Source organism: Xiphophorus couchianus, chromosome 10 (genome assembly GCF_001444195.1).
Source record: "Xiphophorus couchianus chromosome 10, X_couchianus-1.0, whole genome shotgun sequence".
Classification (NCBI taxonomy): Eukaryota; Metazoa; Chordata; class Actinopteri; order Cyprinodontiformes; family Poeciliidae; genus Xiphophorus; species Xiphophorus couchianus.
The window spans coordinates 9169292-9192828 of record NC_040237.1 but is presented as its reverse complement, the minus strand read 5'-3'; the positions used below and the strand labels follow the sequence as shown (position 1 = coordinate 9192828).

At 38.5% G+C, this 23537-nt stretch overlaps 1 protein-coding gene and 1 long non-coding RNA gene across 2 annotated transcripts in view; one reads left to right on the top strand and one right to left on the bottom strand.

Moving 5' to 3' along the window:
- LOC114151676 (heparan sulfate glucosamine 3-O-sulfotransferase 3A1-like) overlaps positions 1-19927 on the bottom strand; it is a 33998-nt gene extending 14071 nt beyond the window's left edge. The window contains exon 1 of the mRNA XM_028029020.1: positions 19177-19927. Within this exon, the coding sequence (XP_027884821.1) occupies positions 19177-19673 (497 nt within the window). The 5' untranslated portion in view covers positions 19674-19927. The remainder of the gene's footprint in view (positions 1-19176) is intronic.
- Positions 19681-23143, top strand: LOC114151677 (uncharacterized). The gene is made up of 3 exons (XR_003596983.1): positions 19681-19822; positions 19925-20054; positions 22983-23143. It is a non-coding gene; the product is annotated as an uncharacterized LOC114151677 (long non-coding RNA).
- The last annotated feature ends 394 nt before the right edge of the window (positions 23144-23537 follow it).

The window sequence follows — 23537 nt, the reverse complement described above, 5'->3', positions numbered from 1 at the left end:
GCAGAGAGCTGGTGTAGGTTTCAGTTGCCATCGTCCTGAATTTCATTAGTTTTTGCTCTCCTTCAGCCCAGTGTTTCTTGATCTATAGACAGAAGAACGAGGAAGGTAGTAGAACATAATTCCTACTTGAAATCTGATAGTTACACCATAATGAAACCCAAATATTTGACAGTAAAATTTAAACACTTTTGGGAGCACATGGAGTCCAGAGTGTAAGCTTTCCATAAAAAAATTAGGAAGACAGCAAAACTGCCTTGAAGTACAGGCTAACCCTGAAGATCAAGTTTCTGTTTAGACTGAGGTTGAAAGGGGGGGCGGGTGGGAGATATTTGATGGAGTTATGGGTTAGGTGTACACCGATATCACGGAGTGTAAAAGTGATTACTGTCTCTTCTTCTTTCTGCCTCCTCCCTCTTTCCTCCTGTCTGCATCCTTCAACTCCCAGGCTCAGAATACAAAGCGCCTGGCACATCAGAGTGATTTTTCTCATCTCAGAGCCAAGCCATGGCCAAAGCACACCGGGAAAAGCTTGAACCCCTTTCTGCTATCCCTGCACCGCAGACGAAGCAGAGCAGGGCCAAGATTAGCATGTATAAATGCTCCCCGACTTATCTCTTCTTCTGATGTCAACATGCTTGAACAATCTCAGCAAGCTTTCGCTAAGATTCTGCTCCCAAAGACACAGGCAGAAACAGATCAAGATTTACACACCCTGGTAACTTTTAATATTTGATAGAAATTTTGTGCTTCTCCTCAAACTTCCTTGGAGAATAAATAATCAGCGCGGTGATAATAAGTTACCCAAATGATTTATGCTCACTGGGGGTGAGAAGAAATGCGGTTCAGGAAGGCATGCAGGGAGGAGCCGGGGTTAAAGACACGGTCGAATGCGTTATTTCCATTTTGCGTCCCCTGCATTATCCATTAAATAAATAGCCTGGGGAAAATGGAACTTCACGCAGCTCGTTTCTGTTGAGGCAGCACTGTTATGCATAACGAACAGGTGATGCAGAGGTGTCGAGACCGCTTTGCTATCAGCAACAGTTGCCTCAAGCTTGCTGTGGCTGCATGCAGTGCCAGCAAGGTGGGGAGGGATAGAGAGCAGGTTGTTTGCTGATAGAAAAGGTGAAAAATGACCCAATGTGGAATGTCACAGGAGCTAAACCGACACAGAACAGCCAAAGTGCAGCCAGCGGGCACCCGGGGAAGGACTGTGACCCAGAATCCAACAAACCTCCAGTGAGAATGCAGAAGGCCCCATCATGGCTCTGCTAAACCGGCCACGCAACAGGAAAACACCTCCTCTTTCTCCCCAGGCTCCAGAGAGGTAACTCTATCTGGGAAGCTGAGTTGGAGGAAGTTAATATAAAGGGCAATGGAGAAGTGCGGCGTCTGAGGAGACGCTGACAACGTGCTAATGTTTTAGCCTGTCAGCTCTCTGGAGGGAAAGACGAATGGATCTAGAAATAGAATGTAATTACAAGGCATAACCTCCTTTCTAAAGTTTGGACAATGGATATACTGTAGGGATGTTTTCCTCTTCCCGCTTAAAATTTAACAAGATTTTCAGTGCTAAAAAGACATAAGTAAGATCTTCAAAGTTTAAAGAATTCAAGTCATTTTTTTTCACTTCCTTTGAAATATCATACATTTATTTTAACGATGCCATTATTCTCTGACTCTGTATGGTGCCTGAAAATCTAATTTCATATGTTTCCTAAGATCCATAATGGGAATATATTTGTATATCTCTCATCTTTGGCAATTACAGTGCAGACCAGTCAAACCAGTAAGAAATGCAAATGTCATAATTACACAAGAAATCTCAACAAATTTGAAGTCTATATCTCTCCTTTCCTACATCAGACTCAATGAAACCGTTAAGTTGTTATCAAAGTAATGATTAAAAACCTATTGCCAATTGGATTGTTTTACTCAAGTAAATAATTTTGAATTATCTGTAAACCAATGGATATTGTAACATCTGTAACATCCCCTTTGAAACTGATGCAATGTAGCTTCCTTCACTGCCCTGTCGCTGATTTCAACTATTAACTCTCCACTGGTAAGAAATGTAAGGTAAGTAGAAAGACAAACCAGTAAAGCTCTAAATATACTTAAGCGCTAAGAGTTTAAAAGTACAAATGAACATTTTACCTGCAGTGTCAAATGATAAATTTGCTGAAGGCTTTTCACACATGATCAGCTACAGCTTATAAGTTACCTCCAGTAGGAATGTTGCCTTCCATTTTTTTACTCATAAACTTGTGATGTATTTAGGAAGCATTACCGAGTTAAGGCCCATGCTGCTGTTTTCCTGTTATAGTCAGTAAAGACTGGTCCAATTGTCACCAAGGACCACCTGATTACATAGACAACCCCCAAACCACAGCTTGTGTGAGCAGGTGATTGCTTGTAGGCTGTGCCCTGGAATATTATCCACAGAGATGGTAAATGAGGTGTTCAAGGGAGGAGGGGACACAGCCCTGATGATTCATGTGATCAATCAGTGGGTTATTTTTCAATATTTCACACTGATGTAATCGTCCTAAAAACACATTAACATTGAGAGAGTGCTCCGCAGAGGGATAATGGCTGTTGTTTGCACTATTACTGAGTCAAACTCTTCCATCCTTGAATGACAGATGTGCCTTAAATACAGATAAAGGCTGTGGTGTGAAGAAATATGGTCAGTCCAAAGCACAATTAGAAAATAAATAAATATAGCATAAAGCCCATAATGAGGAGGGGCTGAGTGTGCATGATTATTCACATGTGCAGACAAACAGCAGCGGCAAACCAAAACGAAATGCATATTAATGCAATTCATATTCATGACAGTGGAATAGAGGCTATTATGAGCTACTTTCAATCACATTTGCATTTACATTAGAAGCCTGCAGTTGAAGTGTAAACCTAGAGAATAAACATACATTAATATTGTTGCAAACATGGTTTTGGTTTACGAGCAAGTCCTCTAGGTGTAGCAAAGACCACACAGGCATATGGTCTGGTTGGTAGTAAAAACTATCTCTACATTCATGTAAATTAACCCTGAGTATTAGAGCTCTTCCATTTTTTTTGCTCTCCAAAAACATGCATTCAAGAGGGCAACATGAAGCGCTGGATTTGCACACTGGGAGTTGACTGCCAAAAAGAATGGAGCTTTGTGGACGAGGGGGAAATCCCTCCTGCTGGATTTATGCCCTGTCTGAGCCAACCCTGTTTTAAAGCAAGCTTGATAAAAGAAAGAAAGTAAAAGAAATGCTGGATCAAAAAAAATTTAAAGAAAAAAACTGGGCAGTGAAAAATAATATTCACTGCTGCTGGGGTAAATGGAAAATATCAATGTTATAAATTATACGTCAGAAACAGTCATTGAGTTTGTCCATGTATGTTTAAGCTTTTCCAGTAATGTTCACCAATCATTAGATGATTAAAACAAACAAGAACATTAACAATGAGAGGAGATATACCAGGGATGATACTGTGAGCTCTTAATTTAATAAGTCCGATCATGCATCTGTCTCTGGAGGCCAACAAACTCATGGATATTGACTTGTAAACACCAGTGTTACAAGGGCCATAATGAGGATCTTAAAATAAATAACAGCAACAGACCCATAATACGTTAACGCCAAGGTAACACATAGCTTTCATTATGATGGTACTCAACATTAAGTTTGTGCGTAACTCTTTACTCAAAAACTGAACATCCCTCTCTAAATATACACTGCATTTGAAATACAGTATGCCTGGGCCTGTTATAAAAATATGTATAGTTTTTACACGGACACAAAAAAATTACATTATACCATTCTGAAACATGATGGTCTTTTTAATGAATAGCCAGAGAAAGTACAGTGACATGAGTTGTCCAAAGATGCCATATTTCCCCTACCCCACTTGTTGCTGTGCATTGCTGGTCAGCTGACTGAAAAAAGGCCGAGAAACTTTTTCTCCAATTAACCCACATGTGGTCTTAGCGCAATGCTCAGGAAGAGTGCAGTAAATGTCACGGTTGGACAGCGGAGAACCGAGGTCAGGGGGGTTGTCCCATCAGACCGTCAGTTTCCAAAACCACACAAAAAAATCTCGTAAAAGCACACAACTCCACCATTGCGAAGTAAGTGCGACTCCACCAGTCTGTGTCAATTATAAGTAAATGTTGTTTTTTTTTACTATACTTTAGCAGCAGAAAGTACTATTGTGGGTTTCTGTCATAAATTAAAACAATTAGCTCGTAAGGAAAAACCATGCAATAGTGAGAATGTCATATGGGACCATATCTAGAATCTGGGAACCACATAAACTTTTATAGTTTAATTTTCATTCATCACACAAGATTTCTGAAGTCTAGATGCAAAACTGCATAAATAAATCTGTCCTTTTTATTTGGTTCAGAGCTAAAAAGAGTATTTGTATTATACTGGCAGATGGAAACAACTTAGCTTTTCATGTGGGAACACATTGAGCTGACCAGACTGTGCAATGACAATAAGCCTCCAGGATACAGAGTTGATATATATTTACTGAAGAAAACGGAAAATAATTCAGCAAGACCCATACTTTCCAATTACAACAGGCATATCCAGATGTTACCAGTTTTATATAAATAGAAATGTTTACTAAACTTTTAGTTTTAGGCAAAAATTTACCTCAGAGATTTATTTTGTTTATACGATCGTTCAGCAAGTAGTCAAAATCGGCCAATTTTCCCTTAATCGGCTCTGACTGGGAGGGAAAATACTTTTAAAAAATGCTGTCTTGTTGAGTAAATGCATATAACTGAAAAATATCACTTTTGTACAAGTATATCAACAACCAGAATGTGTTTTGATGCACTTTGTTTTGAAATAAGTATAAATCAGATAAAAAAAATAGACATGTGTTGGTGAACATTTGTGGGTTGGCTTTGTTATCCATTTTGTATTGGATTATAAACTACTATTTGCATTAGATCAAGCTGCAGCTCTTTTATCTCTGTTATAGACTTGTTAAGAAAATAAGTTGGAATGTGCAAAAAATCTGAACTGGCTGTTTATGCTAACAACAGGTTGCAGATTCCAGTTTTCATGGATTCCATCTTTTATATCTGAGTCTTCAGTTCACAGATTCAACCGTAATTAAATGTAGATGCTTACTAAACTTTCACTTTTAGAAATTTAACACAAACATATGCACAAGTGCATATGTATTTACACAATGTGTATTTACACAATATGTATGCACAAGTGCATATGTATTTACAGTTTTACTACAGTATTTCATGGTGGATGAGCAGAGTAACAAGTTCAGCCTTCTTTCCTGTTTCTTTTAATTGTCAAAGCAGAATGAAGATTGAGTCGATGTGAAACTGACATGACTCCCAATGTGTAGGTTAACATGTAAACTAGTGGGGTTGTTGCACTCTCATTTGTATTAATCAAACTTCTCTAAGTTGTTTGTGTAATGAAATTACTGCTGCCAGGGAGACCTGGGGGGACATCAATTAGCCAGATAAGCAAAAGATAATAAATCACTTTTTATCAAATGTGCGGTGGGCCTGCCTGTGTGTCCAGTAAACACAATAAAAACAGGAAAAGGTTTTGTTCAGCATTTTGAGGCCCCATAAATCCCAGTGACAAGCACTTTTTTAAAGCTGTGGGAAAACCTCATTTACATCTGGTTTAAAGCTAAACAAAAAGGATCACAATGATAAGCATTAATATTACTTTTACTTTGGATGATTTATGTCCATGGATATAAGTTTACTTTAAGTCATTGTAGTTTTTCCTCATTTCCTATTCAACAAAGATTACAGCGAAGATTACACGGTTCCAGATAAAGGATGACTGATGGATGAGATGTGATGGATTCTAATTATAGCTGGCAGGCTTTTTTGTTTGTAATTTTTGGGATTTATTGTTCAGGACTATTGTCAAGTCTGGTGGTGGTTCTGCTCACTTTCATGCCTCAGAAAGGGAAAACAAGGCAACTTGGTTTGGGCAGAGAAACAGCACGCCAAGGCCCCATCATACTCAGGAGTATTGTGTTTATTCTGTGAGATGCGTGGACTCCGTGCACACTATCAACTGACGGTTGAGATTTCATAATAGACAGGATTTTCTGCATTTCCTAGGATGTGATAAATTCCTTAATTTTGCACAATCTGAATGGATGCCACCAGGGCAGCCACCACTGGTTGCGCCGACTCTCAACCTTATCACTGCTGTGTTGCATACAAAAAAGTTCAACGTGAACACCGTTTCCTACTGACCAGTTTACTGTGACACCGAGAAAAATTTGACTCTGCGCGAACGACCTGATGAGTGGAAGAAGCTGAACAAATACATGATGATTTGTAAACCCTGATAATCTTAAAAAAATAAAGTTGAAATGATAAATTTAGATGGCTACAGTATAGGATAATAACCAAAATAAATATAATCATCACTGCAACAATCACTGTAATAAAATATTAGTATAATAAAAGTAATGAAATCATTGTTACATTTTTGCTTGAAATTGTTTGTATAATAATATAGTGAAACCAAGTAATTTTAACCCAAGGTTATCACACGATGAAAGGTTTACACATCCCCATGTAATGCATATGCTCTCTGCCATGCTGTTGTTTGTAGATGAGAATCTTACCAATCGATGTGAGGTGTCAGCTGTTGAATGTAGAGCCAAGTTGAGTAAAGCACAGGTTGTAAATAAAATCTTGAAACAAAACAACTGGTTTGTCTCCTGGAAATACATTGTATTTTAGTCCCTTTTAAATGTATGTATGCGTAAAACAAGATAGGTGAACTAAACAGGATGCTTTGGCCCGGATGACAGCTATCATACTCTGAGTACATCGGAAGCAAATAATCATTGGTCACTTCCCTCTGAGACGTGGCCATTATAGCCAGAGGTTTCCCAGACTGTCCTGAGGGGGAAAACAGGTTGTAGCACAGTGCAGCACAGAATGCTGGGAGTAAGCCAAATGTCTCCACCAGGTAGCAGGAATCTCACATGAGATGACAGTGGTGTTAATGGATGTGATCAAGGCAGCTGGGTGAATAATTCAGTCCTGCTAATTGGCTAAATTAATAAATAATGCAAGGTCTGTTTGAGGAGGTGCAGAAGCTGCACGCGTATCATCTTATTGGAAGGAGTTTAAATGCTTTATCTGGTGCATCTGTCTATGCTGGTGGCTAAATAAGCGGCTTCCTCCTCCTTATTGATGCCTCGATTGCAGGCGAGGACGTGCCTATGTGGGACGAAGATGTCAAAGTAAACAATCAGCCTGACAACATAATTACATAATAACCCCCGACCCCACCGCAAATTTGATGCTTAAATTGTCTCGGTCTCATGTCAAGTCCCACAAGGTTCTATGCTGTCACAGCAGCAGTTCCCTCTGACTGTGGCGGATCCAGAACCAGCCGACTGCACAGATAAAAAAAATTACTGCATTTATGTAAAAACTAGCAAAGCATGCTATTACAAATTCCTCGCTTTAGATCTCATACCAGACACTACGGCTGTAAAATCTACCTAGAGGAAAGAATTTTAAGACATGAAAGGAGAGCAGAGGTGTGTCTAGTAAAAAGAAAAAAAAGATACTGGAGAGAAAGAAAACATAGATTTTACAGTAAAGTTGATTTACAGTATATGACATGTACAAGGTATCTAATTTCCAGGGGGTGCATAAAATGAAAGTATCGTCTCTTTGTCTCCTGGTAAACGCCTCCAAACTCCTGTAGGGATCCTCCAGGAAACAATCAATACGTTGACGTTTGCTCGAAGGATTTCTGACAATCCGAAAGGATCTGTTGTAGAGTTTAATGGGATTTTTGGACATGAGAAAAGCAGAAACAGAAGGCTAATTTGATCGCGGAAGCCAATCAAAGACTAAGTTTGTTTTTGTCAGAACTAATGCTCAGACCCGTCCAACAAAACAAACAAAAACGACTCAGGTTTCCAGTTGTGCCATTCTCTTTCCATTTTCTGCTGGACTAAATATCATTCTGGGAGAATTTTAAAGCTTTAAATATTGTTTAATTGTGTTTTTTTAGACAAATTTCTGTGACTTTCACAAAATAGCTGACGTAGATCTCTACAATTTAGGTGACTACTGAAGGCAATTGGCTACACTAGATGTTATTTAGGGGTGTCAAAATAAAGGAGGACCGAATGCAGAATGCTTTTCAGGGGTTTATGATAAACAAATATGAAAACAATGTATCCTTTTCCTGCTTTGTAATTATGCACCGCTTTGTGTGGGTCTATTACATACAAGCCTAGTGTAGCACAATGAAGTTTATAGTGTTGTTATGAAAACGTTCGAGGTATGTAAACACTTTCACAAGACACTGTTTATGAGTATGGCAATGGTCTCCTTATGTGATTCTGAGATAAAAGATATTTCAAAAAATGAAGGATTATATTGTTAACAGGAGCATTTTTGTCAGAGACAATTCTAGAATTTTATTAAAAAATTAACAGCAGCGTATTTCGTACAGATTTTTTTATCCTCATTTTCCAATTCCTGGCTTGCAACTAAAGAAAGAAAAAGTGCCTCAAATGTCTCATTTGCATGCAAAACGTAATTTTAGGCTAGAGAATAATGGCATAAAAACAGCAGAATTCCATGCATGTTTCTTCCTTCTGCTATTAGTTGGACATGCTCGTCTGACAGCAATCTCCTTCCTGCCTAATATACAGTCAGACCTAGTTACAGTAGCAATTACTAGTGTTCAGGTTAAGATTAATTGAATTACTGTGTGGGTTCTCTGCACTCCCCTGCGGGCCCATCAATCACAGGCTCTGCTGTTACACGGCCCCTTTATCACCCTTTTCCATCTTTATGTAAAAAAGGCAGAGGTTGCGCAGTTGCACTCCATCTATCAACGAGCAAGTCCAGGTTGGCAAACTCAATTTCTAACAGATTCCTCCCCTTAATCAAGCCGCCTGACATCCGGTGGTAGTTAGTAGAGTCTGCATGCTTGTTTTTATTATTATTATTATTATTAATAATAATAATAATAATAATAAACTGTAAAAGATCTGAAAGACTGAAGTTGGGATTCAAAAAACTTTGACCTGAGGTCTGGAAAACAAAGAAGACTAAACCTGTGCTTGTGATAAATTTTATTTGATCATTTGCTGAGGGACATCTTATTTTATACAGTGAATGGATGCTTTATAAAATGCAACCACTCACACGTGAAAAACAAAAGACTTTGTTTGAACAGCTGGATTTCTATTTGAAGAATCAGGTAGCTTTTTCAAACCGCACATGCAACAGATCCACGGTGCTTCTGTTTGAATAGAAAAGCTCTCGCAGCAGATTAAGTGGCACTCTGTCATTCTTTCTCCATTCACCACCTCCATTATTAGATATTTAAAAAATTGTACAGGATTTCCAGTGGTGGTCTTTACTGATGCCAAACCCTAATCTTCAGCATGTTTTATTTCACTCATCACTACTGTGAGAGTCTTTGTTCATAGTGTAGCTGGAATATGCAGAATACGCTGGATATGGAGGTGCTGAAAGCTTGAAAATAACATCTGAAAGAAAGGATGTTGGTCTCTTTGGTGGCGGTGCCAAAAAAGTGCCAATCCCCCTCAAATGGACTCAGAGAGCCACACATACACGCCTTGAGCTCTGCTGCAGTGTGCTGCACGTAGACAGAAGTTGGGCAGTCAAACCAGGGTTGTGCCTGAGGTGTCGTCTGCCATAGCCTCTACCCATGTCTGCTGGGCAGACTCTGCCAAAGCAACTGGCATGGCCGGAACCCCCGATGGAGAAGACTGAAAGCGCCGTTCGCTGCCATCCTATCACCACACCGGCAGCTGCAACGCTGTAGCATTCACCCTGTGAATGTTACAGCGTCCATGCCTTTAAGCACAGACACGAGAGGAAAACAAATCCACGTAAGCCAATAAGCTCATGGAAAACACTTGAAAAGACTTTCCTGCTCAGTGAACACACATCAAGAGCTGGCGTGAGGAACTTCTCTGAGTAGCAATTACACAAAATGCTTTACCTGTGATACACACAGACATTTGTGATTTGACCGTTGACCTTTTTCCAACTGCTTTTCTCCAGGTCACTTTAAAAAGTCCTTACTACAGTTTTGGGGTCTGGCCAAAATAACATGTTATTCCATGCAACTGGCGCCCTAAAATGTCAAAAATATGAATGTTTTTATGGCTTCCAAAGGCGTCGAGTGGAGGAGTGTGGTTTAAATGCCTGTTAATAAATGTCAAAGTTTCTCTTACTTTGCTAAATTAGAAATTAAGAAAGCTTTAATATTTCACCAGACTAGGGCCAATGCTAACACCTTTCCAGTGGGAGTGACCTTCTGGCAAAAACAACAGTGTGTGTTTGTGTGTGTGACTTTCTCAGATTAGCAGTTCTCATTTATATTTTCAATAAATAAAAGTGTTTATTTTAATGATGACTAAGAAAATTTTATTTATGAGGAATATACATACATTTATTAGCTCTTATTTGTAATATTGATCACTCAAAGCAAAAGCCAATAATTGTTGACTAATTTTTGTTATATTGAGGCATTGATTAGATTATGAGTTAATAAACTAATTCCATACTAAAGTGTGAACTTGCCAAAAGTATGTTTTTCTAAGGTTTTGGGGGTTTTTTCCCCGTCAAACTGAATAGCTTTGGTGATCAGACTAATTTTAATAACAGAATAAGATAACAAGCATGAATAAAATACCAGTTTTTAAATTATCTTCATTTATCACAGCACTAAATATCGACAAAGATCCCAGAGTAGGAATATAAAATGGTGGACAGAGGAGAAAAGGGTTTCCTTCATTTCATTGGCTCCCAAGATTTCCACAGCGATTGGTCTTCTCTCTTTCTGTGGCTCACTGTTCTCCTGTTTAGTGGAAAATGTGGAGAGCTCCCTTTCCTGTGATAAAGCTGCAGCCTGAGAGATGGGAAAGAGAGATCCATCACGCTAAGGCATAGGCTTACCCCGCCAATCCACACCACAGAGAGTCGTAAAACATACATGCTCCATCCATACATCATTTACCGAGCCCCTCCGTGCCCAAATAACATGGTTTGGCCTCACCGTTTTGAAATCCTGATGCTCTCTGGCAAATCCTCTGAAAGTCTTACTATGCATGAATTCTAGAGGTTGTTTGAGGAAGGATAATACTTAACCACCATTGACCTTTAACTTTATATATAGTACATAAAAATCTTGATTTCTTCTTTAAGCTATTCCCTAGAGAGCCTAAGGCTATACTGTTAGAAAACATTACTTGGCAGGTTTAGATGGATTTGAGAAAAAAAAAAACAAACATCAATGACATTCAGAGAATTGCCATACAGTGATGGCTTCAGGTACAGTATGCTGCCTGAAAATAGCTTTCTGAGCTTCAGACGTGAAACAATTGCTTTTCAAAAGGTCACACATCTTAACTTCAGACACAACACAATACAATAAAACAATAGTCTCCATCACAGCTTGACTGTACAAAAATACACAGCTCTGTAATGCTAAGTGCAATAAAAAAAAAGAAACTGACCTCAAGTTCTCATTCGGAAATATGAATCCCAGAATAAATGCCTCATAAAGTCGCGACTGAAAGCTCATAAAAAGGCCAACAGCTGCTAAGCTGAGACACAACCAGGTCATATAGGTTGCCGACTTGTGTACACATAAACCCAAAAGTGAATAAACAACTGAATCCTAGAAACAATGTAACCTGATCCCAGTGTCGGCGTACCATCTGTTGGCGCTGCAAGCTCCGAGGCTGCTGTGGTCGGCTGAAGCCCTCTGGACGACCCTCCTGACTCTGATCAATCACCCTTCCTTTCTTCACATGTTCATCAAAGCCCCAGGAGGTGCTGATCCCTGACACCTGAAATATCTGCACCAAAGCAGGACACCGGCCTCCCAGTTCAGGGAGACAACAAATAGTCTTATTTTAGGTGTGTCAGGTGAATGCATCAGGTGTGAGCAGTGGAGATCCAGGTGGGGTCTGCACCTGCTGCCTGTCCTCACCCACCCATTGGAGGGCAGATTCTCGGGATGCCACAGGGCAGCTGCTGACAGGCACTACTTTTGATATTTCCCTTGCTTCCATCTACCTCCTCAACATGGGGCCTACAAGGGTCAGCTGCAGAGAAGTCGGCGGGGGGGCGGAGGAGGTCAAGGAGTTGGGGGGAAAAGGGGGTAAGAGGGATGGGGCGCCGTGGTTGTGGTCTGCATGCCTTCAGCAAGAGGTGAGCGTCCAAGCTGTACAATTATACCCCCGATAATCACTTTCACAATCCAAAGGCAGCTCTGAGCTCATGCTCCGGAGGTCTTTTGGTGATCACATTACCTCCCGTCCACTGAGTGTGTGCCCTCTGCAACCCCTGTCACGACCTCCTCCACCTCCGTCTGGACCTTCCGCTCCACCTGCCCCGGAAAACCCTGCTGCTTTTAGCAGATGCTCCAGAAAATCTGAGGCAATTATTGTAAAATATAATATGTAGAATATGTGCAATATGTAGAAAACTTTTTTTTATTATTTATAGATCAAATAAGCATATTACATTACTTAAATTCTATGTTTTTACCTGAGAAATTTGCTAAATTAAATTCAGGAAAAATTTTATTTCAACTTCAAAGGGAAGCTCTCAGTAACTAGGAATATGTTCAAACTGATTGGTAATTTGTGTAATCAATACCAAGTAAACTGACACATCTTTAGGGCACAGGGTATTTCAGTGGGTCAAATTCATGATGTTTAAAAACTTTCCTAGATGTCATAATTAAAACTGACCTTGACTTGGGTCAAACGTCCAAACGTTAGTCTGCTAAAAATATTTTTTTCCTACTATTTCAAATGTTTCTGGAGTCTTCCCCTCACTAAAATACTACATAAATAGGATTCCTAAACATTTTACAACTAAAAGTTCAATACATTTACTGACTCAAATATCCAAAAATATCTCAGTAGCCATATTTTTATAACGGTCAATGTGAATTTATGGTAGATATTACTGCAGGGTCCAGGCTGGGTGGATGGGTCCCAATTTTTCACACGGAATAGTAACTGTTTCTAAATACATGCCTTCCTCTGAAAGCCTGTTGCTTTTATCTCCAGGTTGCCATAAATTTGCCCTAATAGAGATTTTCAAATTTAAATTTGAGATCCTAATTCATATTCGTCTTCTCTTTAAATATTACTTTCATTGTCACTTTCAATAAATTATGTTGTTTCCCATAAAAGGTCCAATCAAGGTTCCCACCTTCTTAAGGCTAATTAATTAATTCCCACTTTAAGTTTCTTTTTAAAATATTATTGCTCATATATAAAGCTGTGAATGATTGGATCTTCTGACTAAACAGAAGATTATGAAAAAGATCTGTTAAAGACATGTCTATTTATCCAGGCATTTGCTTAGGTTTAAAAATACTTCTTCATCTTAAATGTATTTCCTGCCTTTTCTTGTCTTTTCAGACTTGCATCAGTTCAGGCATATTTGCTTGCTTTTATGTTTTTACCTCCCGTGGTTTTGAGTTTTATGACATTTTCTCTTATCTTATTTCATAGATCACTTTTAAAAGCTATCTGTGGAAATGCTTTGCGAATAAATTATTCATTTATTGATATATTCTTATTTTTTAACGTCCATAACGTAATAGAAAATTGAGAAAGGCAGCAGCTTTAAATCAAACCACAAACAAATTAAAGAATTCTAAGATCATGTCCCTAGTTTTTATATCTGTGCATGATAGATATTAAATGATGTATTGAAACTATCTTACAAAAAAATCCACCTCCAGATGAATATTTTTATATAAAAGTGAAGCCAAAATTAAAGGATTTGTGAAAACTAAGAACACTCCTAAAAACCTACACATAAACATGAGTTAATGTGATCATAGAGTTAGTATGTTCAGTTTCAACCTTCTGAAAAACAGCAATGGAAATAAAAAGTATCACAGAGCTAATTAGATTAAGATTATATTTTCACAGAAATTGTTCCTAAAAAAGGATTTCTGCTGGACTGAGTCTTCAATTGCAGCTGCTGTGTGTTTCGCACCAAAGCAGTCACTAGACAAGCAATGCTCACATGCAAATAGGAATTTTTTTTTTTACTGCTGTGATTTAAGTATTGTAAAATTTCCAAGGGGCTGATTAAATTACAGAAAGCTTTGTATAACATGAACACAACATTCCTGTTGTACGACGAACACAAGGTCTTAATGTATAACCTCTCCCAGTTGGAGTTGTGTCATTCTTTCCAACAATTTGCAGAACTTCACATAACGACAAAAGAAATACGAATCAACAGCAGATGAGGACGTTTAAACTCAGGCGCCCAGATAAAAGAGCCAACAGATGAACATTGAATTAATGCTGCTTTTTATGAGTTTTCTACCAACTCTAAACGGTCTTTTTATAAAAAAAATAAATAAAAAAAACATTTGGCCAAACCAACCTGCTGAATCGGTAACAATTACAGAGGGGGGAAAAAAAACTGTAATGGCTTTTAGAAAACTCTTATGGATTTCCAGTAATTTTACTTACTTAAAGAATTACATTTGGATCTTAAGTTATACTTGAAAATCAGAAATAAAATCCTTAATTTGCTCTGAGTTTATCCACATCTAAAACTGTCTGGCGGCACTAATCACGGAGCGACAGAGGGAAAAAGATCTGCGTAAGAAGGCAGTTGCAATCACAAGTCAACACTGGGTCATTGCATTTATAATCAAGAACTGTTTTTTTTTGTGTTTTTTTTTACCATTACAGAACTCCGTCTTAAGTACCTGCACTGTTAAAGGAACGGTACAGCTTAAGATAATGTGATTTTTAGGATTTTCCACACAAACATATAGATTTTTTGGGCTTTTTTCTGGTTTTACAAATTTTAAAAAATCACATAAAAAATGTAACTCCTATAAACCATAGGAAAACAGATTTCCTCTAAAGCACCTGTTTACTTTAGTCACCTTTTTAAGCACATCCGCATATAGTTGAGTTTGTTCTTTGTGTGGTCATACATGTTTTTATGGAGCGTAATTAGCCCACTCAGGGATCAGGTGAGGCCTAATCCAACCGGTCTTTAGCTGTCTGAAGGACAGGTGAAAGCCTGGGTGTTCAGTAACCCAAGTCGGCCAAAAACAAATAGTTACTACTCTGTTGCACGGACCTCCGCCTTACTTCACAGTGCTTGTGCTTGACCTGCTTGTTCGCTTGGCGTGTCCATTTCCACAACAAAAGCCGGAACAAGAACAGGTTGTGTGTGTGGTTACACAGAGTAATGTGCGGTGAAATGTAACACCAACTGACTGGATACTTGCTTTGTTTAGTGTGTAAAAAAATCACTCAAAACAATATGAAGCATCTGAAATTTGATTTCGATTTAAAAAAGTAAACTTCAAGGAAACACATAAACGTTCTCAAAAAATTATTTTGGATTCAAAAATAAATTGACCCCTTTACATTTCCTGGTTCCCTGGGTACAAAGTGTATAAAGCCTTAAATTAATCTTGTAATTGCATCCTTACGCTCAGCTTTTTAACAATCACATAGAAGATGTTTCATAAACATACCACACCACAGAAGAGGAATTTTAAGAGTTTCTTAAAATAACTGTAGCCCAGCAGCAACTTTGTCAAGGAGTTTGTTGGTTTAGCCATTGCAATCAGACCGATTTCTTGGTTTCGACAAGCACCAGTGAAGCACAAGAAAATACCTTTGTATGCCCTCAAACCAACAACTCAGAATGAACAAAGTTCAATCATAATCTTAGTGGAAAAAAAGAAACACAAGAGCCATCAACAGGAGGACTCTCAGGCGTTGTAGTGAATAGCCAACAAGATGAACTCCAGCTGAGTGGACTGTGTTCTTCTAACAGTTATTTATTCCTCTTTCTAATTCAAGGATCTTTTTGTTGTTTTAATGGGCAGCATTAAGGTGGACCGGCACGGAGGTCTGTCCTCGGAGCCGCGATCCAAATTCCAGAGAATCTTGGCAACTCTTCGGGATAGATGGGACCCTCATGGATATAAAACCCCACAATGGATGAATAGGTAAACAGAAGAGTGTGAAAGAGTGATGGCAAAAAGAGAATGTTCACTCTCAGCGAGGCACAAAGAGGGCGGTGTGTGAGTGGGAGATGGGAGAAAGCCAAAATGTTTAGGGGGAGCGAAGGGGAGGGAGTGAGAGGGGGCTCTGAAGGGAGTTGTTGGTGAACGAGAGTAAAAGTTTGGTCTCTGGGCTTTTAGGCGATGCTGTGCGTAGTGTTAACTCAATCAAAAGGGTGAATTATACCTCCTGAGACACTCAGGTAACCTTTCATTATGGCCCTAATCCTTCTTAATAACAGAGCCGCAATGTCGGCAATGCCCCATTAGACAGAGAGCCACTGAGAGGAAGAGCCATTATTCCCCACAGGCCTGCAGAAATGTGAACACACCAACACTCACTCACAGAGTTTCAGCAGTGACAGATGAAATCAATCACAAATTCGACATGAGCTACAGAAACTCCTCCATGAGGAAAAGGAGACATTAAGGGAGAGTAAATGTGTATTTATGTGGAATCTGTTTCTCTAAAAGCAAAAACAAACTGCAAAAGCCATGAACAAGTTTTTAACCTTTCTGGTTAACAAAAAAACACTTTCACTCCAACCTTCCTGAAGCCTTTAGGGGAACCTAGACCGGCTTAAAATGTTCCAATTTCAGAATCGTAAACATTTTCCAACATATCACTTTAAAGTTATTTTACTGAGCTGCCACGGTGACATGGCATCGTCCCCACCCCCGCAGGTTGCTGCCCACTGTTGTTCAGCAGGCTGAAAAAGAAAGATCAATAGTATTTCCATGTTTCTGGCTGCTAAGAAATGCAGGCTTTCACAGAATCAAGCAACACCATCCATCCAGTTGACATTGTTTCTAATATTGGTAGCAAACTAAGAGCAACATTTAAGCAGCTCATAATCTAACTAATTGGCCAGTTTTTATCATTTTTTTTACTAGTACCGTACTCTTCTATGAAAAATGGCAAAAAGGTTTTAACACTCATAGGTACAATATTTTTGCTCTAGTGTAAAAATTAAAATCCTAGTGACTAAATGCTGTAGAGTAGACAAGTGTATCATTTTGAAGTTTTGTGTAAATATTGTTAGCATTTAGGAACATATCTGATTTTGTAACAATTTAGCTTGTGAGCTATCTGCAGGATATGTATAATGGTGTAATTGTGGAAAAAATATTTGCAGAAAATTTAGAACGACAGAACAAATAATTAAATCATGTGTGTGTCTTACCATGACAGGTTTAAAAAAAAATTAGGTTACAAATGTTTTGAGAAACGTTTGACACAAACTCTGACTCAGCAGAGAAAATGTGAACCACAAATTATCAAAAATATTTTAACTACTTGTTTTTCCTCCCTTGGTTGTTTCTAAAACTGGCTTGAAGTTTGTTTCCATGGGGTTTGACTAAAGAAGCTAAAGGTGGTCAAGCCTGAAATGTGAAACAAAATGAGCCGCTTGATAACATCTAATAAAACCAGAGCCAACGCAGCTTCAATAAATCAACAGGCTGTGCTGATTTCAGCAGCAATTAGGCTACTTCTGAGAGTTGAGATTCAAAATAAAGATTTCTGGACTGTGACATGTCTTTATCAGTGATGTATGGGAGGCCAAATAAAACACAAGAAAAACACTATCTATCACTGTGGCAATTTAATGGCTCAGAACAGCATAATCCAGTTCCTTTCAAAGATTCCCAAAGATTCTGACCGAATGGCAAGCCAAAACAGACACAGTCCATAACTTACGTTAAGGGAAGAGAATTGAACATAATGCAACATAGTTGGACAATGGAACTTATTAATATTTACGATGTTGAAAGCAAAGTGCTTATTTGGAGAAGCAGCAAAACCACTATTTTCATGTTCTAATGACTGACTGGAGCTGCAAACAAAACAAGTTAAGGGACAAATGATCAAAGAGTCATATCAAAGAAGAGAAGAAGCAGGCTAATGTTAGGTTAGTATCTCAAAACCATAAAGAAATCAATACAGCAGAAAGGGGGTGGTGCAAAAATTCGGAGGGATGAAATATTAGCCACTCTCAAATAAATAAGAAAAAAAATCCATCCTTATTTGAATATGAAAGAGTCTGATGAAATACAACTACAATCCTACTGGAAACCATTACCATCCTACTGCAGAGTTTAGTTTAGTTTTTTTTTTGGCAGTTGTAGCTTTAAGACTAAATGTCTTAAAATTGCAAAGTTGTAAGTTTGATTCAGTTTCTCCTGTCACATGTTGATGGGCTTTGATCCCAACTTGCCATCCAACCTCCATATTGTTGTGTGTGTTTGTCAATGCGAAAGCGTGCATCTAGCTGTAGTGTAGAGCTCTATCAGTCAGTATGACTGGAAAGGTGCTATATTAATTCAGTTCGTTACCATTACTTTTTAGAGCTTTACTGAAATATTAGGATAACCCACAACAACACAGTTGGGTTATTCTTATATTGATCTATTGAAACTTTGTACATAAACCATTAAAAATAAATAGTTTTTTTAAGGTTAAACAATGTGCTTAATTTGTGAAACAGTTTTGAAAATGAAAAACATTCTAATTTAATTTGGTATTTAACAGTATTCAAAACTATATGCATTGATAACTGTATCAGGACGGTTAATAAGGTCATAAAGCTCTATAGTGAGGCAGCACATTGAAGGCATGCGAGTGTCATTTATGCACATTTTATTCTGGGCAATCGCAACTTTTAACTTAGCTGTTTTCATATCACAATTTGATGTTACACTTGTAAAAACTTGATTTTATTTACTCTTGTTTGCAAATCTGGACAATTTGATTTGTTGAGACATGAAAAAATAATGAAGTTGAAGGTTTTTCCAAAAGAATATGCGCTCATGCTTTAATTGGAACGTTTTGCTTGCAAGATATAAGCTAATTAAATACAGAAAAAAACATTACTCACTGGCCATTTTAGACCTTTAATTTTATCTATAAATCAGATTTGGACATTTTTAAAAAATCCTGGAATAGGTTGGAATTCATTTTAGAGTTTTAATATTCTGCTTCATTTAAGCTTGAGGAACATTTACACAAATTAGACAACTTAAGTAAGTGCATTTTCTTTCGTCAGCATAAACTATATTATTTGTACATATTTACCTGTACCACTCCAGTCCGTAGTCATAGTTACGGTCGAAGAAGTGCGGCTCCGCTCCCACTGCCCTGATGTCCGGATGTACCCGTAGAAACTCCAGCAGAGCTCGGGTCCCTCCTTTCTTCACCCCGATGATGAGAGCCTGGGGCAGCTTCTTGCTCCCCTCCCCGAGCGGGCTGATTTTACCTGCGAACCTGGGAGAAACGACCAGGTCCTGCGGCGGCGGGAAAGCAGGGAACTCCTCTGGAAGCTGCCAAACCGTCGGCCCCGCTCGCACAGCCGTTGTAGCCCCTTCGGCGACCCCGTGGCCAGCAGCGCGCCGTTCGCTCACGAGCCGCTTGTTCCGCGGAGAGCCTCTGACCGGCGAAGGCGAGGCGCAGCGGTCGGTGAGGAGGTGCAGGAGGATGAGAGGGGCGAGGAGGGAGCACAGCATGACCACCGCTTTCCTGGACGGGATGCCTCGGGACGGGGCGTCCAGTTTGCGGATGAGGCTAAAAGCCATACCGGCTCCGGTGAAGGAGCCACAGCCATGCTAAGCGAACATCACTGAATCCACTTTCCATGAAGAAAAGTGCGAAAATAATCTTCATCCACACTGCGATGTGGAGCATAAACCCTCCAAAAACAACACATGGGACTTAAACTTGACATGTAAGGCAGAACTACCTTAAATGAAACAAAGATAACCCCGCGAAAGTGGAGGTGCATTAATTAAACACTCGGGTTATAGTCTGCGCCTCTCTCCTGATGTAGGATGCTCCCGATTCACCAGCTGCACGTGTATAGAGTTGTAAACTTGTCTCACACGTCAAGTTCCATGACTGACACGGCACCTGACCAATGGGAGGGAGAAGAGCGAACCAAACAACCAATAAGCTTCCAGGTGGGTGGAGATCATGATAAGCTCACTAATTTGTGAAATTAGTACATAAAGTTAAAATTATGAATATAGACTTGAAGAAGAAAGCTAAAATACTCTTGAATGATTAAAATACATTTATTTTTACGTTTTAATATTAAGGAAATCCTGCAGGCATTGAATTCAAGCTCCAAATGTAGACAAAAAGTAGAAGTTGCTACTACAGAAACATCTTTCACATTAAAGAATACACTATTGTGGATCAAGGAAATAGAAGAGATCTGTAAAAAAAAAAAAAAAAAAAAAACATGGTTGTGTTGCAGAGTCCAGAGCATTACAGCCAAACTAAAGTTTGGGAGAGACAGCAAATGCAAAGGCAAGGATTACTGAAATAATGTTCTCCCCTTTCTATTTGTTGTCTGTAACAAACCTTAGTTTGGCTGTTGTGATTTTTTTTCAAAAAGCAAAGGATTTCTTTTTCTCCAATGATAGCTAAACTTGTAAAACTCTCTCTGATGGTACAGGTGTGCATCTTCATACTGCAGATCCTCTGATGACCACTTTGGGAGTTTTGGAGTCTTTCTTTAGCATCTTGCAGTCTGTTTTCAGAATGAACTTGCATGCTTGCACGGCTAGATCTTGACAGTTGTTTGAATGTGCACTATTTTTAGACTGTTTTTCCTCTAGTGCCGTTGATTTCAAGGATATTTTGAGACTTCTTTAAGTCCACAAACAGAATCATAAGCAGCTGTGAACTCTGCCAGGCCTCCAATGCGGGCTGAGAGGAGAAATGGTCACACCTATAAATCTGCTTCCCGCACTCAGCCATGGTCTAATGTGCATAATATTTTTTATGTATGAATTTAAGAGAGGTATGGACAAGCTTAAATGAGGTGCAGTATAATTTTATTTTTTCGTTAATTTTTTTTTTTAATGCTTAAATTTCTTTTTATTTATAGTTCCCTTTACATACAGATATAGGTATAAAAAATAGGAGTTACTGCGGCAGACTGGCGACCTGTCCAGGGTGAACCCCGCCTCTCGCCCGGAACGTTAGCTGGAGATAGGCACCAGCACTCCTCCCGACCCCACTAGGGACAAGGGTGTTAGAAAATGGATGGAAAGTAGGAGATACAATATTTTAAAATCATGAGCATAACATTTTGCACGGGCTTTAACAGCATTGACTAGCGTATCAAATCTGCTGATTTTTAGTATATATGTAATTTTTAAAACTTTAAATGACAAACAGTATTTACTGCAATAGTGACGTACCTAAACATAACTCCTGAAATGTTGTTCTGGCTATTGATATTATTAGAGGCTTCTGATTGGCAACACATTACAAAACCTTGACACAGTTTTATGGGGTGAAAATTGAAAACTTTGGGGTATTAACACATATTACAGCATACTCATAGCTGCACCTTAATAGTAAGTCTCACTCATGAAATTAAATGTTTATTTTGCACTTTTTAACCACAGATTGTTACTCTAGCATCACACCTTAATGTAAAGTCTCTCAACATTATCACTGCTGTTTTCAGCTTGAGTAAGGCCACCAAAGAAGATGACCTGGGTCAAAAATCACTTTTTATGACACACAGAAGAACAAAAGAAGAGAAATAATGATAACGGAGCACATAATTCCTTAACAAGTGGACAAGAACAGAACCAAATGGTTCACATCTGCTCCTGCCTTCCGAGTATTAGCATGAGAATGTGCAGGCAGTGCTTCAATGCTGCACAGCTCACTGCTCGAGAAAGCGGATGGAGACCTCAACAGTGGGCCGCATTGCCAGTGCCAGATGTCCCCCATGTTGTTGGGACAATACAAGAGGGTGTCCCGCATTTAACAAATCACACCCCGTGTCTTTTCTGCATGTCCTCGACCCTGGAGAAGTGTTCAGCCCCCTCAAACGAACCATGATGACACTTAACATACCCTCACAGAAGGTCAAATGTCTTCATATCATGAAATACCAAGAATTATTTCTATTTATGATCAATTCAAAGCTAAAGTTTTGTGGGATTGCTTTAGCAGTGCCTTTCCATATTAAGTTTAAAAATGAATCTTTAAAGGGTCGGTCCTGATGTGCAGTGTAGCGGTCTCCGACAGCACTGGACACAGGGGTCACTCAATAAACTTAAGGGTTCAGACATGATTAATGGTAGAAGAGCAAGGAATGCAAAGTGCATTTCCACAAGAAAGGTACATATTTATTCTGACATCTGCAGCTTTAATGTCCGTGAGAGGAAGTCTGCAGTTTACTGTATGAACGAGTCAGATCTAAATCAGAAGTACAGTTGACTACACTTTCGAACTATGTCATAAAAAGAACACCAGTGAAAATAATCATTGCTCGAAAACTACTCAGGCAAGTTAAATTACTTTACTGAAAAATTATATTTATATTAGAGTAGTAAACATAACCATCCTATTACATCTGCCATGTGTTTTGTTTCATCTCACTTTTACTTTGAGCAAATGTTGTGGGGGAGACATTGTTATATTAATATTTTACCAACGCTAGAATCAGTAACTATGCAACCCAAAGAGCCTCAACTAATCAATAAGTGTCTAATACTATACCTAATTGTAAAAAGTTAGAATTTCAAGCTTTATAACTATTTACTTTCACTTTTTTCATTTAATTGTAAAATAACAAAACTACAATAAGTTATTTATATTTTTAAGCTTTGGAAAACCAAAAACATTAAAGTTCTAAAACAAGGAACAAAAAATTCTGCCTTGAGTAAAATCTATTTATTTAGAGTATATATTTCTTCCTATAGATATACTCCATCTTCTAATATTCCTTGTGGTGACATTTGTTGAATTGAAATTCAACTGATTTGTAATCAAATCAAAGCTAAAGCACTGAAAATTTTTACTCATTCATATTGCCTTTGTATCTAGTGGCTCATTTTTTCCTAATTTATTTGGTCAAGGTTTGTGAGGGGCCACATTGGAGGGGCCACATGCAGATCTGGAGCCACAGGTCGCAGACCCCAGTACTAACTCTGCCGCTCAGCTTGGAAGTAGCTCACTTTTACTGCCGATCTGGAACTGGCTTTCTGACTTTTTTCTATCAATGTTGATCAAAACATTATGGCATTGATGTTTATTATTAAAACAATATTTTAATTCTAAAGGTGGGTTGAGGTGTTTTTCTTGGTTTTACAAAAGAAAAAGAAAACTTTCACAATTATGGCAAAACATTCAATTTGTTAGTAGAAGGAGACCAATTTAGGGTTTTCTCATATTTCAAAGGGTAACCTATTTTAAAACAAAGCAGGTGGTTAGCAGATTAATAACACAAAAGAGCAGAACCTTGTAGTCTCATTGCATTGTGGAAATTTAATGTCCTACAAAACATAAGAAAATTATGTTTCCCTCTGCTTCTATAATTAAAAACATTACTTTTTTTTTTTTTTTTACACTTTTGGTCATATTTGTTATAAGCTACGAAGAGCCACATACAGCACTGGGATCACAAAAGAAAT